General features: G+C 43.7%; 1 protein-coding gene across 1 annotated transcript in view; it reads left to right on the top strand.

Annotated features, from left to right (window-relative positions):
* The window catches only part of LOC122686919 (phospholipid-transporting ATPase IB), a 442,214-nt gene that overhangs the window by 66,915 nt on the left and 348,763 nt on the right, over positions 1-26,536 (top strand). Inside the window, exons 3-4 of the mRNA XM_043892282.1 lie at positions 25,451-25,550; positions 25,987-26,085. Of these exons, the coding sequence (XP_043748217.1) occupies positions 25,451-25,550; positions 25,987-26,085 (199 nt within the window). The remainder of the gene's footprint in view (positions 1-25,450; positions 25,551-25,986; positions 26,086-26,536) is intronic.

Below are 26,536 nucleotides of genomic sequence, written 5' to 3'. Positions count from 1 at the left end.
TTAGAAAGTGAAAGTGTTAGTTGCTCAGTCATATCTGACTCTTTGTGAACCCATGGACTGTAGCCTGCCAGGCTCCTTTGTCCATAGGATTCTTCAGGCAAAAATACTGGTGGGTTGTCATTCCCTTCTCCAGGGGATCTTCCTGACCCAGGGATCGATCCCTGGTCTCCTGCATTACACATGGACTCTTTACCATCTGAATCATCAGAGAACCCCAATATAAATATATTTTTAATTTATTTTAAATATTTTAATGAAAATTGTATGTATTTAAGACATACAAAATGAGATTTGATTTATGTAGTGAAAAGCTACAGTTTAGCTAATCTGTTCACATAGTTACCATTCACTGTTTTTTAATTTAGAGCCGTATGAATGCATGCTAAGTTGCTCCAGTTGTATCTGACTCTGTGAGACCCTATGGACTGCAGCCCACCAGGTTCCTCTGTCAGGAATTCTCCAGGCAAGAATACCGGATTCTGGTGGGTTGCTGTGCCCTCCTCCAGGGGATCTTCCAGACCCAGGGATCAAACCCACATCTCTTACATCTAACCTGCATTGGCAGGCAGGTTCTTTACCACTGGTGCCACCTGGGAAGCCCTTGGAGCCATATATTTAGTCTCCAAACCAGGCACTCCTATCTTATATTTCCTGAACATGAATGTCACAGTATACTGAGAATCCTTACTTTATACAAGCCAGTAGCAATTAAGGCCACAGAAGCTGCTTGTAATTAGAACTCTTACCAGGTTTGCACCACTGGACAAGGCTTTTGAGGCATTCTGCAGGCAAAAGCATTCAAGCTCAGGGCCTCTGGCATTGTATAGTTTGGTAATCAAACACTTGAGCTTTCTTGAAATATATTATTTTTAGAAACAGAAAACCCTGTCAGCCTTGGGCCAGTTTTGTATTTGTTTCTAAGGAAACAGCAGATGTCTAGGGGAGTTGACTGGGGTGATTTCTCCATCAAGTTGACCTTGTATGGGTAGATCTGGTGCATGTTTTGAATTTAATATTCAAAACTAAATATTTTTCAAAACTAAAAACACAGACTAAAACGTCTGTGCCATTCTGATCTGTAAAAACTGGGAAAGGTGCTGGGTTTCAGTTCTGGTCACTTACTTATTTCCTCTCATTCCTGATCGCAGATTTTGTTAACTCGTAACATCCTCTGTGAACTTAGCACTTCTGATCTTTACCCATGAAAAGAATGAAGCATCAGGATTTGTGAAAAATGCAAGTTAAAATTAACATAACTGGAGGAGACTAGGACGATGTGACAACTAAATGCAGTATCAGTTCTAAATCAGATTTTGGAACAGAAAAGGTACACTGGAAGAAGCAGTGGAATTTTTTTTTTTTAATTGAAGTATAATCGATTTACAGTGTTGTGTTGATTTCTATTGTACACAAAGTGATTCAGTTATACATATATATACATTCTTTTCCCTGTCCTTTTCCATTATGGCTTATCTCAGGATATTGAATATAGTTCCCTGTGCTATACAGTAGGACCTTGTTGTTTATCTGTTCTATATATAATAGTTTGCATCTACTAACCACAGACTCCCAATCTATCCCCCTCTCCCCCTACCCCCTGCCCCTTGGCAACCATGAATCTTTTCTCTATGACTGTGAGTCTGTTCTGTTTCACAGATATGTTCATTTCATGTTGTATTTTAGATTTCACATATAAGTGATATCATCTGGTATTTATCTTTCTCTTTCTGACTTAGTATGATCATCTCTGGGTCCATCCGTGTTGTTACAAATGGCATTATTTTATTCTTTTTTATGACTGAGTAACATTCGATTAAATGTATGTAACACTAGTGAACTTGAACTCTGTAATTTGAGGTATTCTTATGCTGATGCCATTATATTAGTTTTGATCTAATTTGATCTAGATTATACTCTGGTGATTGAAGATACCGACATGGGGGCAGGGTGAAGGTTTATGGCAGCTCTGTACTATATTTGTAACTTCTGTGACTATAAACTTATCTCAGGATAAAAATATATTAAAAATGAACAAGAACTGTCTGGGAGATTAGGAACTAAATGGTCAACTCTAATCTTTCTGTTGGATGCTATGGGAAGTGTTGGGTCCTTATTGGCGAGAGCTGTGTGTTTGAAGGGGAGGTAGTCAGGGAGACTGGACTCCTATCTTCACACGTTTATCCTGATGCTGTCCAGACAGGGAGACAGCATCCCCTTAACTGGCAGTACTGGAGCTTGTCTCCATAACGTCTGCTCTAGCTGTATTGAAGTTGAAAAAGTAGAACTGTGGGCTATAGAAAATGGTGCAGTCAGAGTTCAGTCTTGTGAGCTTTTGTGTAGTGATCTAGAAAGTAGCATCTAAGTGTTCATTCTACTACTTCTGGCTGAATCACTCAACAGACAGCAGAAGCTTACTCAGAAATGCCAATCAGCAGCCCTTTCAAGAGGGACAATGCTTCCAGAGAACAAAAGGCGAGGGCTGACCATTGCAGAGAAATTTCCTGAAATTGTGAGGTTGAGTTTGATCATTTAAATGCTGATCTACCCTTTTCTGCTAAATGAAAGCCTCGTCACAACTCAGACTGTAGGCTTTTAGCTACCCTTGCGCTGTGCTGTGGTTAGTTGCTTAGTCGTGTCCGACTCTCTGTGACCCCATGGAGTAGCCTACCAGGCTCCTCTGTCCATGGGATTCTCCAGGCAGGGATACTGAAGTGGGTTGCCATGCCCTCCTCCAAGTATCTTCCCAACCCAGGGATCGAACCCAGGTCTCCCACATTGCAGGTGGATTATTAGATGTAATTAGGGAGAGATTTGGGGTTGAGTTTGGGATGCTGTGATTCATCCTTCAGAGAAATTATTCTCTGTATCCTCGGTATTCATCCTCCACAAGCTCCTGGAGAGTGTTGGCTGGCTCAGGCTTTCAGACCTGCCTGAGATAGGATGACATCTGGGGAGGGGCCCTCCCTCTCTCACATCAGCTCTGCATCTGTATCAGTGATCTCCACACTTTTCTGATCACATGGCCCATCAGTAAAACTTTTTACCATGAACCTGTACTATGTCTATTTCACTATCTGTCTGTCTGTGTTACCGGGCTTCCCTGGTGGCACAGTGGTAAAGAATCCACCTGTAATGCAGGAGATCCAGGTTCAATCCCTGGATCAGGAAGATCCTCTGGAGAAGAAAATGGCAAACCACTCCAGTATTCTTGCCTGGAAAATCCCATGGACAGTACAGCCTGGTGGCTGGCTGCCCATGTAGTCGCAAAAGAGTCGGACGTGACTGAGTGACTAACACTTTGACTTGATGTGTGTTACAGTTATCTGAAGACCCAACATGTATTGACCAAGATTTCTTGGTTAAGAATTGTGGGTGTCAATCCATATCATTGGTAACTTTCTTGATTTTTAAATACTTTGGGCTGATTTATCAGATTGGATTAAATTATGCTAACACAACCTGGAAACATGATTCTGAAGAGCTTTTCTTTCCTAGAAGTGCCAGTTCTGCTGTCTGTGGGCTTGTCATTAGTTTATCATTTTCAGTCTGCAGTTTGCTTCATTGCATCAGCCTTCAGCCCCTTGTTCTTTTTGGGAGGGTTAGTTGGGTTGAAATGAGAGAAATTAATCATCCATGCACCTAGCTGGACATGGAAACTGAAACACGCCGTGATAAGCAGAGAGAATGACGAGGGAGGGTCCCTCTGTTACTCCCTGTCTTAAGTCATCTCAGCCGCTGAGACAGAACACCGTAGACTGGGCGCTTACACCTCAGGGATGCATTTGCTCACAGTTCTAGTGGCTGGAAGTCCAAGGTGAGGGGGCCAGCAGGGTCAAGGTCTGGGGAGGACTCTCTTCCTGGCTTGCAGACAGCCTCCTTCTCACGTGGTGAGGAGAGAGAGAGAGCAGGCTTTCTCGGGTCCCTTCCTGCGCAGGCGGCAGTCCCATCCCAAGGCCCAGCCTCATGACCTCATCTCAGCATCATCACCTCCCAGTGGCCCCATCTGCCAAGGATGAGGGCTTCGACCTGTGGATTCAGGGGACACAGTTCAGTCCACAGCACCCCACCCGCACTGTTAGGGTGCTCCCCTTGCAGCTGGGGGTACCAGTGTCAACACATTCAGTAAATGTTAGTAAAGCGTACTTTTGGAGGCGCATGTACACATAAGCTGTAAAACTTCCTCCAGCACTCCCCGGTGGAACCATCTGCTTTAGATTCTCTTTCTTGGGGAAAACCTGTCCTGCCCATTCAGCCTCAGCAGCCATAGACTGATCACTGAAGGGAGACTTGAGTGCCGCTTCCAGGCCTGTGTTGGTCTGTACGAGGGAGGGTGTGAGCCCCCTTCTGTCAGGAGTGATGTACGATGGGGTGGGCTAGGGGGTGGCCTGTGGCTCTGAGGGGCGGGGGAAAGCTGCCTGCAGGTGACCAGTGAGCTGGGTTGGAGTTGATGTTGGAAGGGCAGAAAGTCTCGGAGCCACGTGTGTGCCTTTCAGAAACCATGTGGATGATGCTTGAGTGCCTGGAAGGGCCAGGCTCCAGCGGAGTGTTGGCCGCAGCCAGGAAGGCTTTTTTTTTCAGGAAGGCTTTTAAAGGGACAAGTGACAGCGATCACTCCTGTCTGAGACCCTTCTGCCTGACTCAGTTACATAAGGGATTATTCCTTAAATTGGATAATTAAATTGGATAATTTAAGGAATCAAAAAATTCCTCCTTTATTTCTGCTCCTGCAAAGGGTGGAGGTTTTGAAAGTATTGTCTAGCATATGAAATGTGTTACCGAGCTCTGACAGTTTAAAAATAGAGCTCTTTACTTGAAAAGAGGAAGGCTGTCGACTGAGTAGTGTATACTTACTTCCTTAATATTCCATCTCTGTTAGAATAGTTAAGCCTGAATTTTTAATGTCGCCATTACAAATTAGAGTTCATTAATCATTCTAGTGTTGATATATCAGAATAAATGGAAGTATTTCATGAAACAACCATGGTGAGGGCAGACAGAAACATGGACTTCTCTCGGTGTTCCTTTTTTTGCCTGTCAGCTGTCACAGGATTTCACTGCTGCTGCGATTTCAGTAACATTTTATTCATTCTGTTTCCTTAGATGTTTCAAGATAAATAATTTTAAGGACAGGAAGGCATGTGTGTGTGTGTGTGTGTGTGTGTGTGTGTGTATGTGGATTCAGTTATTCTCTATATGGAGGTCTTGATATGAGTCAGCCATGTTTATAAGCCAAATATTGTCACTATTTTGCAGTCAGGAAACTCCAAGGCAAAAGATAACAACATGGGACATTCCTTCTGATGTCTTAACCAGTCTCTTTCCTCCATTCTGTGTAAACGTGTGTCCATGCACACCCCTTCCCCATACCAGAAACTCTCACTTACTGCTTACAAATGAACACCTGTTGGATAAGGCAGAAGGGTTGGAGAAGTTATCTACCATATTTTTGCCCTTAAAACTGTACCTGAAAACTCTAAAACTGCATGCTCATGTTGAACTTTGAGGACGTGTTGAGAAAGTTTGATGTTAATCAGCTACTGACCATTTATTCATGTTTCTAATTCCAGTTTCTGAGGACAATGTATTTTGACTTTTGTGGTCCATTTGATGGTCTTTCTTTGGATGGTTCATGGACACAATATAGTGCTGCAAAGGTTTGTTTCACTCATACACTTAACCTAGACAAGAAACTATTTTTTAATACAGTGCTGGTGTTTGCCATCAAGTAAAATAAATGTTTTACAGAAACCAACACATGACATCTAAGGATTGTGGAATATTGGATTGCTTTATTATTTATTTATTTATTTATTTTTGGATTGCTTTATAAGAAAGTTAGCTGACTTGATTTTAATTCATAATCCCTTCTATATAAGTAGTCTGCAGATACTGATTTAACATTCTTCACAGCCAAATATGTTTTTGCACACAGTGGTTGAAGACAGATTGATTATGTACCACCTGTTCTTTTGAACTGTTTGGGTAAGGGACCTCATGAATTTTGGTGTCTTGAGATATCGTGATTAGAAAAAATGAATACAATAAGAAAGCCTAGGGTTTTTGAGAAACTCATATCCTGTTTACTTTTTGAAATACATTGACTATTTAAAAAATTAGCCTAAAAATGGGTCCACAAACGTCCATGGAATAATGTTTCTGATGTACTGAGTAGCGTAGTGGTTGAGTGATACAGCTTTGTCATAACATCTGAGGTGTATTCTCTGCTTAGCAAGAGTTGGAAGATAGTCTCTGACAAAGGGGTGAGGGTGGGGGAGGAGTGTATTGGGACTTGGGGATTGGAGATGCAAACTATTATGTATAGAATAGATAAACAACAAGGTCCTAGTGTACAGCACAGGGAACTATATTCAGTATCCTGTGATAAACCATAATGGAAAAGAATATGTAAAATAATATATATAACTGAATCACTTTGCAAAGCAGAAAGTAACACATCATTGTAAATCAACTATACTTCCACAAACTGTTTTTTAAAAGTGAATTGTCAAAAAAAAAAAAAAGAAAAAGTGAATTGTCTCTAAAATCTTTTTGCCAGGCTTATGTAGCCTGTAAATGATGAAATACATTTTTGTGAAATCTTTGCAAAATGGCATCAGTGCCAGTGGTCACTTTTTGCCCTCAATTTCTTGTTATTATGATACTTGCACTCCACAGGCTGTATTGTGCTTCTCATTTCCTGTCGTAGAGTTGGGGAGACCAGGAGATATAAATCACCAAAAATAAATAAATAAATAAATAAATAACCTTACATTGCATAAGAAGGGGTAGGGCTCTGATTTCTGTTGGAAACCAGCACTTGGTGATTTTGAAGGTGGTCTCATTGTCACCCTGTCCTGCAGAATAGAATATATGCATTCCGCCCCCCCCACCATATTCTTTTCCATTACTGTTTATCCCAGGAAGGTTTCATATCACGGAAGCCTGTCTTTCTTGTTTCACATCCCCCCACCTGCCTTGGCAAGTCCAGCCCCTCTCAGCCCCACAACGCTGCACTGACTTTTCTGTTGGGGAATGAGCTGGTTAGGTTGCATCACATCTATCTTCATGGTTGACTCCCGAGCTCCTCTGTATCATCCTTGATGGCAAAGTCCATCCACTCTACCCAGCATCCTTCCCAGGACCCAGTCCCCATGCTGGCCAGTCGGAAGCTGGAAGTCTTTGCTGACTGACTTTGCTCCACAGGTGAAGGTTGGAACCAAGCAAAAAATAGGAATTGGCTTCACACATTGTTCTAAGATTTCACTTTCTACTTAATTGCTTATCGAACAGAGCTGAACCCCCAAAGCAATTACTTAAACCTTGGAAATTGATGTTTTATGTGGTTTTGATGTTTTGCTTTTATTTATGAAGTACTCTTGAAAGGTGGAGGGTATGCTGACTTAAATACTTTTCACATCAGTTCTTCAGACTTAACAGATTGATATTTGCCCTCCAGGGTGGGTGCCTTTGGGATTTAATGTGATCATTGGCATCCTTAGTCATTTCTGTCCTTCAAAGTTTAAAATGTGTTCATTCGACAAATTTATTTTTAGTCCCTAGTATACCAGTCCCTGAGCTGCCACTGGGGATATGATGGAAAAGCAAGGCATTTGTGACTTGTCTCCACCCCTCCCCCTTTTTTTTCCTGCTTTAGCTTTTTGGGTGGGTTTGGGTGCAAGTGATGACTGAGGGACCACACATTTTGTCCAGACCTGAGTCCTACTTAATTGTTTATCAAACAGAGTCAACCCCTCAAAGCTAGTTGTCCTCTGCTTTCTGGCTCAAACCCTCAGCCCCTTAGCAGAGGATTTCTAGGAGCTGGAGACTCAGATAAGCCTTCATGGCTTTTGTAACATTTGCTCCCATGGCACCTTCCTTTTAGGCTCTCCTTGGGGTATAGACTTCGCACAGGCAAGGGGGCTAGGTTCCCATGTCCAAGCCTTCATCCCAAGGAGAGGCTGGGTGGGAAGTGTGGGCAAGGCAGAGCTGGGATCCCCACTTCACAGGAAGACCTGCAAGGAAAGGGTCTGTAACTCACCTGAGCCTCACAGTCCATGGAGGACTAAGGAGCCATCTGCCTGAGATGCAAACAGTAAAACCAACTAAAAGTCTGTCTGCTGTGCAATTGTCTCGTGCACCAGCAGTGGTCAGCAGTGTTGGCAATAAAAATACTCCTCCCTGAAGAAGTCTTCAGTTGAACTAAGGTCTAAACAATTGCAATGATGATTAGGTTCAATTCAGTTCAGTCACTGAGTCATGTCCGACTCTTTGCAACCCCATGGACTGCAGCATGCCAGGCTTCCCTGTCCATCACCGACTCCTGGAGCTTGTTCAAACTCATGTCCATCGAGTCGGTGATACCATCCAACCATCTCATCCTCTGTTGTCCCCTTCTCCTCCTGCCTTCAATCTTTCCCAGCATCAGGGTCTTTTCCAATGAGTCAGTTCTTCGCATCAGGTGGTCAGAGTATTGGAGTTTCAGCTTCTTTCATCCATCAGTCCTTCCAATGAATGTTCAGGACTGATCTCCTTTAGGATGGACTGGTTGGATCTCCTTGCAGTCCAAGGGACTCTCAAGAGTCTTCTCCAACACCACAGTTTAAAAGCATCAATTCTTCTGTGCTCAGCTTTCCTTATAGTCCAACTCTCACATCCATACATGACTACTGGAAAAACCATAGCCTTGACTAGACGGACCTTTGTTGGCAAAGTAATGTCTCTGCTTTTTAATATGCTGTCTAGGTTAGTTATAGCTTTTCTTCCAAGGAGCAAGCGTCTTAATTTCATGGCTGCAGTCACCATCTGCAGTGATTTTGGAGCCCGAGAAAATAAAATCTGTCACTGCTTTCAGTGTTTCCCCATCTATTTGCCATGAAGTGATGGGACTGGATGCCATGATCTTAGTTTTTTGAATGTTGAGTTTTAAGCCAGCTATTTCACTCACCTCTTTTACTTTCATCAAGAGGCTCTTCAGTTCTGCTTCACCTTCTGTCATAAGGGTGGTGTCATCTGCATATCTGAGATTATTGATATTTCTCCCAGCAGTCTTGATTCCAGCTTGTGTTTCATCCAGCCTGGCATTTCACATGTTGTACTCTGCATATAAGTTAAATAAGCAGGATGACAATAAACAGCCTTGATATGCTCCTTTCCCAATTTGGAACCAGTATGTTGTTCCATGTCCAGTTCTAACTGTTTCTTCTTGACCTGCATACAGATTTCTTAGGAGGCAGGTCAGGTGGTCTGGTATTCCCATCTCTTTAAGAATTTTCCACAGTTTGTTGTGATCCACACAGTCAAAGGCTTTGGCATAGTCAATAAAATAGAAATAGATGTTTTTTTGGAACTCTCTTGCTTTTTTGATGATCCAACGGATGTTGGCAATTTGATCTCTGGTTCCTCTGCCTTTTCTAAATCCAGCTTGAACATCTGGAAGTTTTTGTTCACATACTGTTGAAGCCTAGCTCGGAGAATTTTGAGCATTCCTTTACTAGCATGTGAGATGAGTGCAATTGTGTGGTAGTTTGAACATTCTTTGGCACTGCCTTTCTTCAGGATTGGAAGGAAAACTGACCTTTTCTAGTCCTGTGGCCACTGTTGAGTTTTCCAAATTTTCTGGCATATTGAGTGTAGCACTTTCACAGCATCATCTTTTAGGATTTGAAATAGCTCAACTGGAATTCCATCACCTCCACTTGGTTTGTTTGTAGTGATGCTTCCTAAGGTCCACTTGACTTTGCATTCCAGGAGGTCTGCCTCTAGATGAGTGATCCCACCATTGTGATTATCTGGGTCATGAAGATCTTTTTTGTATAGTTCTTCTTTGTATTCTTGCCATCTCTTCTTACTATCTTCTGCTTCTGTTAGGTCCATACCATTTCTGTCCTTTATTGAGCCCATCTTTGCATGAAATGTTCCCCTGGTATCTTTAATTTTCTTAAGAGATCTCTAGTCTTTCCCATTCTGTTGTTTTCCTCTATTTCTTTGCATTGATCACCGAGGAAGGCTTTCTTATCTCTCCTTGCTATTCTTTGGAACTCTGCATATCTTTCCTTTTCTCCTTTGCTTTTCACTTCTTTCTTCACAGCTATTTGTAAGGCTTCCTCAGACAGCCATTTTGCTTTTTTGCATTTCATTTTCTTGGGGATGGTCTTGATCACTGCCTCCTGTACAATGTCACGAACCTCTGTCCATAATTCATCAGGCACTCTGTCTATCAGATATAGTCCCTTGAATCTATTTGTCACTACCACTGTATAATCATAAGGGATTTGATTTAGGTCATACCTGAATGGTCTAGTGGTTTTCCCTACTTTCTTCAATTTAAGTCTGAATTTGGCAATAAGGAGTTCATGCTAGGAGCCACAGTCAGCTCCTGGTCTTGTTTTTGCTGACTGTATAGAGCTTCTCCAACTTTGGCTGCAAAGAATATAATCAATCTGATTTTGGTGTTGACCATCTGGTGATGTCCATGTGTCGTCTTTTGTGCCATTGGAAGAGGGTGTTTACTATGACCAGTGCGTTCTCTTGGCAAAATTCTGTTAGCCTTTGCCCTGCTTCATTTTGTACTCCAAGCCCAAACTTGCCTGTTACTCCAGATATCTCTTGACTTTCTACTTTTGCATTCCAGTCCCCTATGATGAAAAAGACATCTTTTTTTTTTTTTTGGTGTTAGTTCTAGAAAATCTTGTAGGTTATCATAGAACTGTTCAGCTTCTTCAGCATTACTGTTCGGGGCATAGACTTGGATTACTGTGATATTGAGTGGTTTGCCTTGGAAACGAACAGAGATCACTTTGTCATTTTTGAGATTGCACCCAAGTACTGAGTTTTGGACTCTCTTGCAGTGATGATTATTTAGCTTTAAAGATTGTATTGGGCTGGGTTGGCCAAAAAGTTTGTTTGGGCTTTTCCATAAAATGTTATAGAAAAAGCTGAATGAACTTTTTTGGCTAACCCAACATATATGTAAAATGCATGCACATATATGTTCCAAGCTAACACATTTTTAAATTACTTTATTATCTTCGACATGGGGATCAACTAGGGACAGTCCCAGGCAACCCTCTGGCCCCCATCTACTGCATACAGACTAAGTTAATCAAAATCTTACAGCTGAAACTTTTTCATAATTATTCATTGTTTGAAAATTTGGAGACCAAATCAAGAAAATAAAAACCTAACATTAGTGGTATGATTTAGTAGTTGTCTAAATTACATTTTCTGCAGACATTCCAGTTTTCTTAAATTTTGCCTGTGAGTTACTTGACAATTATGGACATAAATATTGTAGTAGCCTGTAACCGAAAGATCCAAGTTCAAGCCACTACGAAGATATAAAAATGATTGAATGAATAGTTGTGCTTTTTTGGTACTATAATTTTAGTACAGAATTAGCCATGATTAGATAAAACTTGATCACAACATTTCCTGTCTGTTTCCTGGTCTGTTTTATATGTTTTAATTTCATGATTGTTACTGAAAGTAATTTTTCAACACAGAGGAGGGGATTGTTACATCCTGTGTCCTTTGGGTGTAACACACTGGATGCAGGCTGGCCTGGCCCGATCCTGGTCTCTCGCTGTCCTTGACCGTGGACCCCATCTCCTGTACCTGGGCAGGTATAGTTGACCATAGCGCTCTGTCTTCCGGGCCTTAGTCTCCTCCTGTGTTAAATGAGGGGCTGGAAGGAGATCTTTCAAGGTCTGTTTCACCTGTGATCTGTGGTGACTCGATGCAGAGCCCGTGGCCTGGTGTGAGGGGAACAGGTTTGGTGTGACCTGTGAACCCGTTTCTGCTGTGACACCCCCCCCCACACCTGCCATCCTTAGCACTGGAGGTGGGTGGGATCGGTTTCTCTTGCTGGTTGGCAGACGTTGCAGGTGGCCCGTGGGCATGTTGTGGATTCCTTCTTGTTCCCTCAGACTAGGAGAGAGAGGTGTGCCTAGGTCTCCCTTTGCACTTGGGAGGAAATAGATTCTCTGTAGGTCTTGGAGTTCCTTTGTTCACACTTTCACATCAGGGATCCCCAGCCTCCAGGATCTGATGCCTGATGATCTGAGGTGAGGCTAATGTAATAATAATAGAAACAAAGTGCTTGGTAAATGTAATATGCTTGAATCATCACGAAACCTTCCCCCCAGCCCCATCCGTGGAAAAATTGTCTTCCACACAACTGGTTCCTGGTGCCAAAAAGGTTGGGGACCACTGTTTTACATGACATTCTATGTTCTTACCTATCCAGTTAGTCTGATAATATCATCAGTCTCCTCTTGTCACAGATTTTTTGGCCAATGTGCTCAGGATTTTTGCTTGACTTGCTTCACACTGTGTCAGTACCTAGAATTTACCACGCTGGTGGTGACTTGGCTCTAATTGGTATTTCTCAAGTGTTTGTTGCTCAGTCGTGCCCGACTGTGACCCCCTGGACTGTAGCCCACCAGGCTCTTCTGTCCATGGGATTCTCCAGACAAGAATTCTGGAGTGGGTTGCCATTCCCTTCTCCAGGGGATCTTCCCAGCCCAGGGATCATACCCAGGTCTCTTGCATTGCCCATTGATTCTTTTATCTTCTGGGCCATCTAGGAAGCCCACAGCTTTATGCATATTGGTTGTTCTGGCCTCAGACTTGATTTTGGTGGAACAGAACAGCCTTTGCTTTCTTTTTGCTCATGTTTGTGTTATTGCTTGTGAACTTGTTCTTACTTTTTCTAAGTGACAGACTCCTCACAGAGGGACACTTGACCTCTCTGTGTTTGTTTGGTCTCTTTGCTTTCTTGTTTTTTCTGGACTCTCAAGCATGGTTGTGGACGCTCATCATGAAAGTACTAACCAAGTGGGAAATGGGAGGCAGAGCCATCAGCTTGGACCATCAGCGCTGACCTGGCAGGTCTGGGATGGGCCGGCAGGTGAACCCAGAATATGTTGGTTCAAGGAGGGCTTTTATGGTAGAGGTCAGGGCTGGAGGTGGACTTGGTGACTATGTGCACCCTGGTGGCAGTTTGAGATATGGAAGTGAGTGGAGAGATGCTCAAGGACGTTGAGCAAGAGAGGGTCCCATCTAAGTGCCCATCAGTGAAGGAGGGAAGGTGGTCCCCAGGGAGGAGGCCCTCTGGGGAGGGAGGTGGGCAGGAGCCCCTTCCTCTGGGATAAGTCGATGAAGAGAGGTTGATGAAAGGGAGAAGATCTGAAGGATTTTAGATCAAAATAGATCTTGCCGCAGAGTTTTGAGCCTGTTCATAGTCTAAGGGGTAAGCAGTGAGGGAGAGGAGAGGAGAGCAGAGATGTTGACTTTTCTGATAGTACCCAGTCCTGGAGGAGGCACTGGGGGTTAAGGGGACGACCGTGGACTTGGACAGGATGGGAGAACCATCCCTTCCCAAGGGAGGATGGGGAGGGCGGAGCTTGAGGAGCTGGGGCAGCTGGTGAGCTGGAGATCCAGGTGAAACAAGTCTCATTACCCCAGTGGCCGGGGGCGGGGCACAGCCTCGGAGGAAGGGGCGGGGCTTGTGGGGAGGGGGCGGGGCGGGAGCAGGGCCCCGGAGGCTGGGGAGGGGTCTGTCCCCTCCAGAGGGGCCCAGAGAACCCAGGGAGACACGTGGGTCACTGCACAGTGGAGGGTCTGCTGGGCTTTGCTTCCTGGAGTAACATGCATTAGTGTTTTCTAAACCTTTGTTGAAAAAGAACGCTGAAATGAAGTAAAGAGACCAGCCTGGCTCTGAGGCAGTAGTGACTTCCGGGTGTGGTAGAGACCGGCTCCGAGGGGCTTTGTGGGTGGGGGAAGCTTTGACCTTCCTGCCACTGCAGAGGGTTGAAACATGAATAAATATTTAATTAGGTTTCCTGGGAACCAAACCGCCGCTGCAGAGGGTATGGAGGCTGGTTTGGCAGAGACGGATGGGAGAGGCGGGTGTGACAAGAGAACAGGGAGGACGCAGACTGTGTTTGTTTCTTTGTTTTCATTTTTCGAGGGGCAGGGACTCTGGTACCCGTGAGCTTTTAGAAGAGCTTTGCTTTTCTGGTGTTCAGAGGACCTTCATCTGTGTTTACAAAACTGAAAACAGAAGGACAAAATCTGATCTGAAGCTTTTGACATTTTTATAATTGTTTTGAAAAGCAGTCACCTCTGTCTTCCCGTTTTCTCTTTTGGACACCTTCTGCCCACATCCAAATTTCTAGAAGAAATTTGATGGAAGTACCTTTCGATTTGACACCAATCATAAAAATTTACATGGCACAGCTGTTCTTGAATTATGACGCTGAAAGAAACATTACCGAAAGATCAATGAAAAATAACCATATGAGAGGAAAGAATGAATTCTTTTTATATTTTTTTATATAAAAACTGCTACAAAATTGTTGTGCGAGAATCAATTTAAACAATGAAATATGGGGAAAAGCTTTATAGAATACCACATATTTAATAAAAAATATTGTTTTCTGGATGTTAGTGTAGTATATACCAGCTTTCATGAATTATTTGGTAATTCTTTTCCCCCCTCATTCTAAATAAGTATTCACTTTTGTACTTTGTTTTGTTCTGGTGATTTTGTTTTTTTTTTTTTAAAAACTGAGATTCTCAAGTTGTATGCCTATTATATACAAATCATATTCTCAATCCCACAAAATCTGGATCTGAATATTTAAATGAGTAAATTAAATGAAAAGATGAGAAAAAATTTTAGGATTACTTAGAGCTCAGATGATAAAGAAGCTGCCTGCAATGCAGGAGACCCAGGTTTGATCGCTGGTTCAGAAAGACCCCTTAGAGAAGGAAATGACAAACCACTCCAGTATTCCTGCCTGGGAAATCCGATGGACAGAGGAGCCTGGTGGGCCGCAGTCCACAGGGTCGCAAAGAGTTGGACACGACTGACCAACTAACAAATTCACATTCAGGAATGAACTAGAATAGTTTATTTTTAAAATGTTTAGTGGCCACAAGTCAGTATTGTTGTTGTTCAGTTGCTCAGTTGTTTCTGACTCTTTGCCACTCCATGGACTATAGCACGCCAGGCTTCCCTGTCCTTCACTATCTCCCAGAGTTTGCTCAAACTCATGTCCACTGAGTTGGTGATGCCATCCAACCATCTCATCCTCTGCTGCCTGCTTCTTCTCCTGCCTTCAATCTTTCCCAGCATCAAGGTCTTTCCCAATGAGTCAGTTCTCCGCATCAGGTGGCCAAAGTATTGGAGCTTCAGCTTCAGCATCAGTCCTTCCAATGAATATTCAGGACTGATTTCCTTTAGGATGGACTGGTTGGATCTCCTTGCAGTCCAAGGGACTCTCAAGAGTCTTCTCCAACACCACAGTTTAAAAGCATCAATTCTTTGGTGCTCAGCTTTCCTTATAGTCCAACTCTCACATCCATGCATGACCACTGGAAAAACCATAGCCTTGACTAGACGGACCTTTGTTGGCAAAGTAATGGTTCTGCTTTTTAATGTCTAGGTTTTTCATAGCTTTTCTTCCAAGGAGCAAGCATCTTAATTTTATGGCTGCAGTCACCATCTGCAGTGATTTTGGAGCCCAAGAAAATAAAGTCTGTCACTGCTTTCATTGTTTCCCCATCTATTTGCCATGAAGTGACGGGACCGGATGCCATGTTCTTAGTTTTTTGAATGTTGAGTTTTAAGCCAGCTTTTTCACTCACCTCTTCCAAGGAGCAAGTGTCTTTTAATTTCATGGCTGCAGTCACCATCCGCAGTGATTTTACTCAGGGTTGATATCATTTAGGATTGACTGGTTTGATCACCTTGCTGACCAAGGAACTCGCCAGAGACTTATCCAGTGAATTCACATGGACCAACTATTAAAATTAAATAAAATGTGAACTTTCTTCATTAAATACTGGTCCTCTGAGGCTTTGTTAGGAATGACTGAGGACCCAGGTCTGGCTCAGGCTGGATGGAGCAGTGAGGTTTACCGGCAGAAACGCCGCTGTGATGACCAGCCAGCAGAGGGCGCTGCGTTGCTGTTGTGCGGGGTGCGCGTTCTCCACCTGCAAGGCAAGCACAGGTGGTTAAGGGAGTGGGTCTTTGATGTGGCTCATTGAGCCCACCGCTAAGAGCAGATGGAATTGCTTTTTCTCTCTCCCCCCTACCCGTCCTCAACCCCCCACCCACATTGACACACGCAGCTGAAATGATTGTGTTGGGAAGGCATGCATAGGGAAAAGCTTGCAGGGAAGATGACCCCTTGGGCTGTTGGCTCAGAAGAGAAGGATGTGGTTTGAGAAGAAGAAAGAAAGATGTTCTAAGAATTTGGCAGAGGATGACAGGAAGCAAGGGAACTGAGGAAGAGCTCGATACTCTTCAGAATAAATGATTTCCATTTAAGGGGGAGGAACTTTGCTCTTGTTGCTTCTGTGGGCTGAGTTACAGGGTTGAGGCTCCCATCCTGAAAGCCAGACTGCTCTTCTCAAAGGGACCAGTGGAAAAATGCCTTGTACCTGGGTTTCTGGGCTGATGTCCGCTCCTCATTAGGCTCATGGAGGGCAGTTTAAAACTCCCTTCCTTTTATCCCTCACCAGAGGCCCAGAAGCTGCTGGCAGAAGAGAGTGACCATAGCAATCACTGTCAGAGATGAGTGTCAATAGATTGTTTTGTGCTAGGAGGTACTATGTGAATAACTTAGGTCTTCAGCCTGATTTCATGTTCTAATAAGCAACTCCTTATATGCGGCCATTCCTGAAATTAGCTTAAAACAGAAGAACCGATAGTTCCCTTGACAGTTACATCTGGGTACTATTCTTATTTAAAATATTTATTTATAAAATCATACATGAAGGTAGTTAAAAGTTCAAATGCTATAGAAGCTTAGCATGAAAATCAGTAACTCCAGCCTCATCTCTCCCATTCTGATTTTACTTCACCAAAGGCAACCACTGTTTTTAATTCTTTTGGTGGTTTCCACCATGTTTCTAAACTAGATTTAGAAGAAATCTCTCTGAATTCTCTTGTAGATGGATATTTAACTCATTTGCTTTGGGATGAATTAATGAAGCAGTGTATCATGTTCGTCTCTTTTCTAATGCAAGTTACTTTCCCTGTGTTATTTTTCTACTGGAATTTTTTTTTACATATCAATTCTTATTTTTCCATCAGAACATTATATATTTATATTTTGCAGCCTCTCACTGTACCTTATTTTTAAAGTGTTTTTATTTTTTCTTCTATCTGTACTGAGATATAACTGATGTATAATACTGTTTAAGGTGAACTGTTTTGACAACATATTTTACATCTTTCTGTGTATTCCTTAATAATTATTGTGGATATAGACATCACTACTAATGTTTTTAACCTTCCTACTAGCTTTATATATGGCTGATTTATTACCTTTACTGTGTACTTTCCTTTTGTGGTTGTTCAGTTGTTCAGTCAAGTCTGACTCTTTGTAACCCCATGGACTGCGGCACACCAGACTCCCTTGTCCTTCACTATCTCCCAGAGTTTGCTCAAATTCATGTCCATTGAGTCAGTGATGCCATCCAACCATCTCATCCTCTGTCGTCCCCTTCTCCTCCCATCTTCAATCTTCCCCAGCATCAGGGTCTTTTCCAGTGAGTTGGCTCTTTGCATCAGGTGGCCAAAGTATTGGCACTTCAGCTTCATATTTGCCTTAACTAATAATTTTTTCTTTGGTGACTTTCATATTTCTAGTTGTGGCCTTTTCTGCTTAGAAATGTTCCTTTTACAATTTTTTATAAAGTTAGCTTGGTGCTGAACTCTCCATGGTTTTGCTTGTCTGTAAAACTGATTTCTTAATCAAATCTGAATTCAGCCTTGTTGGATTGAATAGTCTTGGTTGTAGGTTTTACCCTTTCATCCCTTGAAATATATTGTGTCACTCCCTTCTGGCCTGCAAAGTTTCTGCTGAAAAGACCCGATCACCTTATGGGAGTTGCCTTGTATGTAACTTAAGTTGCCTTTCCTTCGCTGCTTTTAATATTCTCTTTAATTTTTGCCTCATTGAAATTGCAGTCTTTCTTGGTGTGTTCTCTCTGGGTTGATCCTCTTTGGGACCAGAAGGCCACAGTGCCTCTGTTCAGTTCAGTTCAGTTGCTCAGTCGTGTCCGACTCTTTGCGACCCCATGAATCGCAGCACGCCAGGCCTCCCTGTCCATCACCAACTCCCGGAGTTTACTCAAACTCATGCCCATCGAGTCAGTCATGCCATCCAGCCATCTCATCCTCTGTTGTCCCCTTCTCCTCCTGCCCCCAATCCCTCCCAGCATCAGGGTCTTTTTCAATGAGTCAACTCTTCGCATGAGGTGGCCAAAGTATTGGAGTTTCAACTTCAACATCAGTCCTTCCAATGAACACCCAGGACTGATCTCCTTTAGGATGGGCTGGTTGGATCTCCTTGCAGTCCAAGGGACTCTCAAGAGTCTTCTCCAACACCACAGTTCAAAAGCATCAATTCTTCGGTGCTCAGCTTTCCTTGTAGTCCAACTCTCACATCCATACATGACCACTGGAAAAACCATAGCCTTGACTAGACTGATCTTTGTAGATCCCTCTCAAACCACAGCTCATTTTCAGAAGGCATCTTAGAGGTGAGTAGATATCATTTTTTGCCAGAAGCAGAAAGGAGTCTATTTCAGGGGGAAAAAAATCGCCTTAGCTAATAATTTCATTCCTCAATTTTAAACACATGGCATTCTTTCCTACTATTTTAACGGTGCCTGAGTAGGCAGAAGTATAACATGTGTGTGTCCATTTCACAGTTGGGTGTCAGAAGCCAGGTCCCCTTGAGACTGGGCCGTTGTTGCTCTCAAATCCACTCGTGGAGACTTGACACCCCTCATGTCTCTGTGTTAAATTTCAGGCAGTCGCCTCCGTGGTTGTATTCACTTCTGGAAAGTCCAGTTGTATCCTTAGCTCATCCTGCATGTAAGAAATTGCACAGAACCCAAAAGGAAATCTGTCACTAAAATTGAACATTTGGATTAAGTTTGGCAATTATGTGAGAAGTTGACAAAAATAAACTAGAGCTTCAGGTGGCTCAGTAAAGAATCTGCCTGCAATACAAGAGACGCAAGAAGCGCAGGTTCGATCCCTGGATCGGGAAGATCCCCTGGAGGAGGGCATGGCAACCCACTCCAGTATTCTTGCCTGGAGAATCCCATGGAGAGAGGAGCCTGGAGGGCTACAGGCCATGGGGTCACCAACAGTTGGACCTGACTGAGTACATGCATGCGCACACGTGCACACACACATCCACACAATGATGAAGGACAGACAGACTTTTGCTTTACACCAGCCCTGAGTGAGGTTTCTGTGTGAGCCCTGCACCCTGATTCCACCTCCTCCTGGTCTCCGGGTAGCTGTCGCTCACTGCTGAAGCTCACAGACTCTGCCCACTGGGAAGTGACCTCTTGGACTAGTCACGTGCCCTCCCCTTGCGACCCGCAGCACCACTGCCTCCTTGACTGAGGGCAGAGATGTGCGCGGTGGACTTGGATGCTTCTGTTTTTATAACTCAATGTCAGAGTCTGGTCACACCTTGTTTGACATCTAGGGCAGCCTTAATCCTTCCCTTCTGAGAGGGCTTGTTGCCCTGGGTTTGGAAAGAATATAGTGAATTCTGAGCAAAGGGCCAAGGGTGTTGTAATTCAGTGGACTGACCCATATTGCTTTCTTTCTGTGGCCCAGTGGTAGGATTGGGCCTCAATTGTGACCACTTCTGTGCTTACCTGCCTTTAAGACAGATAGTTTCATAAGTATCTGCTGTTTTTTTTTTTTTTTTTTTTTTACTGAAGATGAGACTTCTCATGGAAAAGGATCCTTGGAGATTTGTGATGCAAAATTGAATGAGTCTCAGAACTTCTTTCCATTTGATTTTACCTCATAAAGTTCACACGTTTTCTTGTAAAGCAGATGAATCTAACCTACTCTTTCATGGTGCTGTGTTTAAAGATGTTAGCCATCAGCATCTAACGTCAGACCTTTGAGAATGCTTACCTAAGAGTTTTCTGCACTGAAAGACTTGCTTGGCAGCAAGTACCATGCTCAAGATGCTATCTTCTCTTTGTTATCTTCTTCTCAGTCCATGTTTCTATGGAAAATAAATTGCTTTATGGCCAAAGCTATTCATTGAATAATGTACTGAGTAAAGAAAACCAAATTAGGAATGTGAAAGGAACAAGACTCTCATGCTGTTTAATAGAAATTATGAGGGTATCTAACTTTCAAAGGTTTATTTATAAGCTGATTAAAATTCAGCCCATTTTTCTCATTGAATGTGTGTTATAAAGATTAGGCTGATCTTTCAGCTGGCATGATCTATAATAAAGGCTATAAATAATTATAGCACTAATAGCACTGCTGGTCTCATGACTACATTCTGGTCCAGGCAATGAGGCCAGGCAGTATTTAGCACTTGTTTCCCAGCTATAGACCAAAAAACCAGAGAAGTGTTGAAAATAAACATGTCAACATTTTGAAATGAGTTAATTAACCTCTGATGTGCAACTGGTAAAATTTTAGTAGTTTAGTAAAATGAGGTAAAACTTTCTAGTGGTCTTATATTCATGTGGATGGGCACTGGTGATTAACAGGGATTTTTGCATTTGAGATTTCCAGAATATAATTTGGGAGGGGTGGTTGACAACACACCAGGAGTCCCAGCCCGGGGAGGGGATGGTGGGCCTGGCCATCTATCGGCATGTCTTCCTGGGTGAGCCCTAGGTGTGTGGTGAGACCAGGTGTCAATGAGAATGGCAGGGGGTCTCCTGGGGGCTTTGCATAGAGTGATCTGGGTTAGAGAATAATGGACTCTTAAGGGGTAAATAGGGCTTTCCTGATAGCTCAGCTGGTAAAGAATCTGCCTATAATGCAGGAGACCCTGGTTTGATTCCTGGGTTGGGAGATCTGCTGGATAAGGGATAGGCTACCCACTCCAGTATTACTGGGCTTCCCTGGTAGCTCATCTGGTAAAGAATCTGCCTGCAGTGAGGGAGACCTGGGGTCGATCCCTGGGTGGGGAAGACCCCCTGGAGAGGGGAACGGCTACCTACCCCGGTATTCTGGCCTGGAACATCGCATGGACTGTTCCATGGAATAAATGGAATAAATGAATGAAGGGGTAAATGAATGAAGCTGTTTATGAGGACATGAATGACTGAGGACATGTCTTCTTCCTCCAGTAATTCAGAACTTCTTTCTCATTGAGTATGTGAGAGCAGAAAGGTGGAAAGTCTCCTGCAGGGAGCTGGGGAGAGTGGAGGGTATCAGAACAGGGTGTTAGAGCCCCTGGTCAGCTTAAAGAGGTGAAGGGGTTTAAACAGGCTCCTGCTCTTCCAGTAAACATTGAACAGCTCGGGTACATTAGGCTCATGCAAGAAACTTATTTGTGTGGGGCCAGAGAAGGAAAACACCCCAGTGTGTGTTTACTGTTCACACGTAGAGTGTAAGCTAGTTTGGTTCCTGGGTTTCTGGAGGCTTGTTATTCAGGGAAGTTACACTTTGAGCAGCTGTTGAATTTTTAGATTTGCCTTTGGAAATCAACTTGAATTTTTCTCCCAGCTGAAAATTCGCACTCAGACATCATTTCAGGGTTGGTCCTGGGGCTGCCTTCTGGAGGTCAGATTCTGTAAGTGCTTGTGACTTGTGATGGGTGGGGAGCCCCCGACCCACATTTCTCCAGGCCCTATTTTCTGATGGGTTATTTCCCACACTTGCCACATTGTAAGAGTTTCCGCAAGGTGTGTATCCACCGCACATGTAGCCAAGTTCCTGCCCTGCTGAGTCAGGCCCCCAGAGAGGCCTTTGCTCACAGGTCACCTTCTCAGCGACATGGTCCCTTATCACCATTGAAAGTAACCTCTTCCCCCGCCCTCCATCCCTGGTCTGTTTCCCTCCATGGTATTCATCATCATCTATCCTGCCATGCATTGGTTTTTAAATCTCACTTTCCTCTAGAATGTAATTCCCTTGAGACTATGGTTTTGTGACCCTCCGGTTTCCCACAGTGCCCGGCCCAGTGCCTGGTACATAAATGGGGCTCGGGACATACCTGTGGATGCATGGGTGGATTTTTGTCAAGCCCCTGGTCATTCTTCATGTCACCCGATTTCAGGAAACACTGGTTTGACAGGTGTTTAGATGGACTGAATGACAGGGTACGGTTCTGTTTTCTCCTGGTCACTTCTCCCCGTGCCCCAGGCCCTGTGGACTCGCTCAGTGCCTGAGATTCGCTGGCAGCCGACGCTGGGCCAGGTTCTCAGGGGTGCTGCTGCCTGCAGACTGAGGGGGAACGTTGTGGGGTCAGTGAGCTCACCCCGTGGACAGACTCTTCTGTTGGGAAGCTCTTCCTTCACCCTGGTCATCCTGTACGTGTTCTTCACCCGGGGCAGTGATGGTAAAGATCTCCCATCCCATTACATCATGTAATGTTCAGCTGGACTGAACTCAAATGTGAGATTTGAATACGTCTACCTCCTCAGGGGTAGCTGCCACTCAAAACTGTGGTCCTCAGACCAGCAGCTCTGGTCTCACCTGGGAACTTGTTAGAAATGCAAAATCTGAGACCCACGCCAGACCCACTGAATCAGGAAGTTAGTTGCTCAGTCATGTCTGACTCTCTGTGACCCCACGGACCGTAACCCACCAGGCTCCTCTGTCCATGGAATTCTCCAGGCAAGAATACTGGAGTGGGTTGCCATTCCCTTCTCCAGCAAATCTGCCTGACCCAGGGATGGAACCCATGTAGCCTGCATTGCAGGCAGATTCTTAACCATCTGAGCCACCAGGGAAGTCCCACTGAATCAGGATATATATGCGATGGTTAATCTTCCATGTCATTTTGGCTGGGCCATGGCACCTGGATATCTGGCCAAACATGTCTCTAGATGTTTCTTTCAAGGTGCCTTTTGGATGAGGTTTACATTTAAATTGATGGGCTTTGAATAAGGCAGATTACCCACGGTAATGTAGGTGGACCTTGTCAGATCAGCTGACAGCATTAATGAACAAAGAGTCATCTCACTGAGGAAGAAGCAATTCTGCCAGCAGATGGTCTACAGACTTGAATCGCTACATCAGATCTTCCCTCAGGCCTCCAGCTCTCCAAAGCCTCTCCTTCTGGGTTCTCACGGAGGCTTCATTGCAAACACACAGTTGAGTGAATCATTGGCTGTTGGTGATTGAAATCAATCTCCAGTCCCTCTTCTCTCTTAGGAGGGGGCAGGACTGAAATTTCCAACCCTCTGATCATGTGGTTGGTTCCTTTGGGAACCAGCCAGCATCCTAGGGGCTTTCCATGAGTCACCTCATTGAGGTAACAAAAGATACCTTTATCTCTCTCTCTCAACACTGTGGCAGTCCCCAGGGTTTTGGGAGCTCTGTGCCAGAAACTGGGATGAAAACCAAATACATGTTTCTTGTGATGAAGGACAATATCACAGCACCTTACGCAGAAGAAGGCTAAAGATAACTCAAGGATGATGGTAATCACCGTAAAATGAAACCCCAGGCTGTGGTCCTAGGTCTTCCCTGAGGCAGTGGCCGCAGATAGCCCACGGAGCCGCTGCTCAGCTCCATCAGGTGGCCTGTGGCTGCTGTGCTGTTTGACTTGTCTGCTTTCATGTTTCCTTCTGTCCTCCCAGGTTTGGTCACTGTTAGGTCTTTAAGGACACGGTCTTAAGGACCTGTGTCTCAGGTGGCCTGTCTTCTGAGCCCTTGGCTCTTCTGTCTGGTGCTTCTAACTGAGGTGTATTTTCAGTTCAGTTCAGTCATGTCCGACTCTTTGTGACCCCATGGACTGCAGAATGCCAGGCTTCCCTGTCCATCACCAACTCCCGGAACTTGCTCAAACTCATGTCCATCAAGTCGGTGGTGCCATCCAACCATCTCATCCTCTGTCATTCCCTTCTCCTCCTGCTTTCAATCTTTCCCACCATCACAGTCTTTTCTAATGAGTCAGTTCTTCGCATCAGGTGGCCAAAGTATTGGAGTTGCGGCTTCAGCATCAGTGTATTTTAAACCTAGAAAATCTCTCGAGACTGTATCTCAGATAAGAGTTGGCTTCAGAAGGTGAGCTAGGACTCAGGCAGGTACTTTTATGGATGAGCCTTTGAGCAGCTAAAGGAGGCATGGTTAATTTTATCCCTCAGATCTCTAGTTCAGGCCTTTTCATTATTTCATGGTTCATTGATTATCTGCTATGTGCCAGGAATATACGAAGTCAAAGTTGTTTAAAAAAAATTCAACTGAGTGAATTTTAAAGATCTTACTGGCTTTATTCAATGATTCATGAGTTGGGCAGCATTCCATTGAGCAGATAGAAAGGAGCTCTGAAGAGCTGTGCAAAGTGGAAGACTTTTATAAGCAGATAGGAGCAGGCAAAGAGGCTGCTAGCAAAGAATAGGTTGTTGGGGACAAAGTCACCTTCCTTTGGGGGGACAGCATGGGGGTCTGTCAGGCAGATTACTCCCGAGTGCTCGGCAGGTGACTCCAGACTGGTTGAGAATACATTCCTGAGAGAGGCTGAAACTCATCCGTTAGATCTGGCATTGAGTCTTGGTTTGGAGATGTGGGCTGAGCACTAGTGACTCCATTTTGGGTCTGTTAGTTCTTTTTTTTTTTTTTTTTTTTAGTAAAGAAAATAATCTTATTATTCCCAGAGTCTATTCTGGGAGTAGATAAATATAATACAAAGCAAAGCAGAGACTGTGTAACAGAGGTGTAAACACCACACTATGACTTGGGGGAAGAGCCTTCGAATTGGACCAGACTTCATGGAAGGGTAAGATGGGTAGGACCATTTAGTCCTGGAGACACCACATGGAAGCGCAGGACATTGGCCGTGGAAGCTGGAATGTGAATGACCGTGGCTGACTGAAGGGTGTGTGGAAGTGGCGTAAAGTGTCTGTGGTGAGTGCTCAGAGAGGTACATTAAACAGCCAACCATGCACCTGTTACCATGTTCAGCAGAGTTGACTTTCTACATTGAATCAGCGACTGTGTAATGAGAATTCTAGTGCATCGCCAATCCCAGGGTGATAATTCTCCCTTGATTGTGAGTTTCTCAGTTGATGCTTCACCTCTCTGTGTTCATATCTTACTGCGTTGGGAACATGTGCCTCTTTCTGTTTTGTGACCTTTGACACATGCCTTTATCTTTAAAAACATCATTTGCACACTCACTCTGTTCACAGCCCGAGGCTCCCAGAAGGTGGGTTCATGTCCCTGCTTACACTGTGTGGCAATAATCAAACACATATCCATCAAAGTCTGAAAGCCGAGATCACATCAGAAGATTTTCTTAGGAAAGGTGTCTTTTTACACAATGAAGCTTCGTAGGAGTAGGCCAGCACAGCAATCTTCTTATCCTGAGTTTTGAAATATTTTGTTCTTACAGTTACTCGTGTAATTTTGGGATCTTTGTTTTCATTGTGTAGAATTTCTGTCTATACCTGATAGCAGTGTTGTCCCTTGCCCTCACAGTACGGCCAAGTACAGCGTGGTGACGTTTCTACCTCGATTCTTGTACGAGCAGATCAGGAGAGCTGCCAATGCCTTCTTCCTCTTCATTGCCTTATTACAGGTGACGTTTATTTAAAATTCATAGCTTTAATTGCATGCAAAATAAGCTCTTGCTGAAAGGTCACTTAACTGAGAAAGTGTTATCATACTTGATGAAATTTGCTTCCTTCATCCAGTCACTGTTTGCATGAATGCGATATTTGCATAAAGGTAGAGTTCTTTAGGTGTTTGCTTAAGGGAATTGCAGTTGTGAAAAGAGGCATTGAAATATGATTGTGGGGTCCCACTTTAACCCTATTTTTGTTCCAAACACAGAGATGTCGGGTAAAATTTTAAAGACATGTAACACACTTAGCTAGATTTTAAAATAAGGTAATCACTTTGCAACAGAAAAGGAACAAAACTACAGAAGAGTGAGGAATGTGCGCTGTATTTTCTTTTTCGTGGAGAAGATTGTAATGTGCCCAGTCCCTACTTGTGGTCTTTTTATCTTACAGCAAATTCCAGATGTATCTCCAACAGGAAGATACACCACCCTGGTGCCATTGATCATTATTTTAACCATCGCAGGCATCAAAGAGATTGTAGAAGATTTTGTAAGTTTTTGCTTTCGGCTAATAACAACACGTATTGACTGTAACTTACAACTTACTTGTTGCTTTGGAGTCTTTCAGGAAGAAAAATTGGTCTGTAGGCTAACCAGCCTCTCAAGGCTTGTGATGGTATTTTGGGGAAGAAAATGTGCACACACACTGTCTGAAATACCCATACAGTGGGACAGAAGTAGTTCAGTCTGTGTTGACTGATGTCAGGTTGTCTAGGGTAGCAGCACTGAGGTTATTTTTACAAGACTCTTCTCCCTCTCATCCTTGTGTCAGTGTCTCCAAGTTCACTGGCTCATACTCTCCTCTGTTTTCTGTCTTCTTTTCAGGTTCTCTCTTCTCCCTTCCTCTCTGTCTGTCTCCCCCTCTCTCTCATACGTGCACACACATTTTTTCTGGAAATAGATAAATGAATCAATGCAATATAAATCAAAGCCAAGGTACT

This window comes from Cervus elaphus, chromosome 30 (genome assembly GCF_910594005.1).
Source record: "Cervus elaphus chromosome 30, mCerEla1.1, whole genome shotgun sequence".
Lineage (NCBI taxonomy): Eukaryota > Metazoa > Chordata > Mammalia > Artiodactyla > Cervidae > Cervus > Cervus elaphus.
The sequence above is the reverse complement of the archived record's forward strand: the minus strand, read 5'-3'. Positions and strand labels throughout refer to the sequence as shown.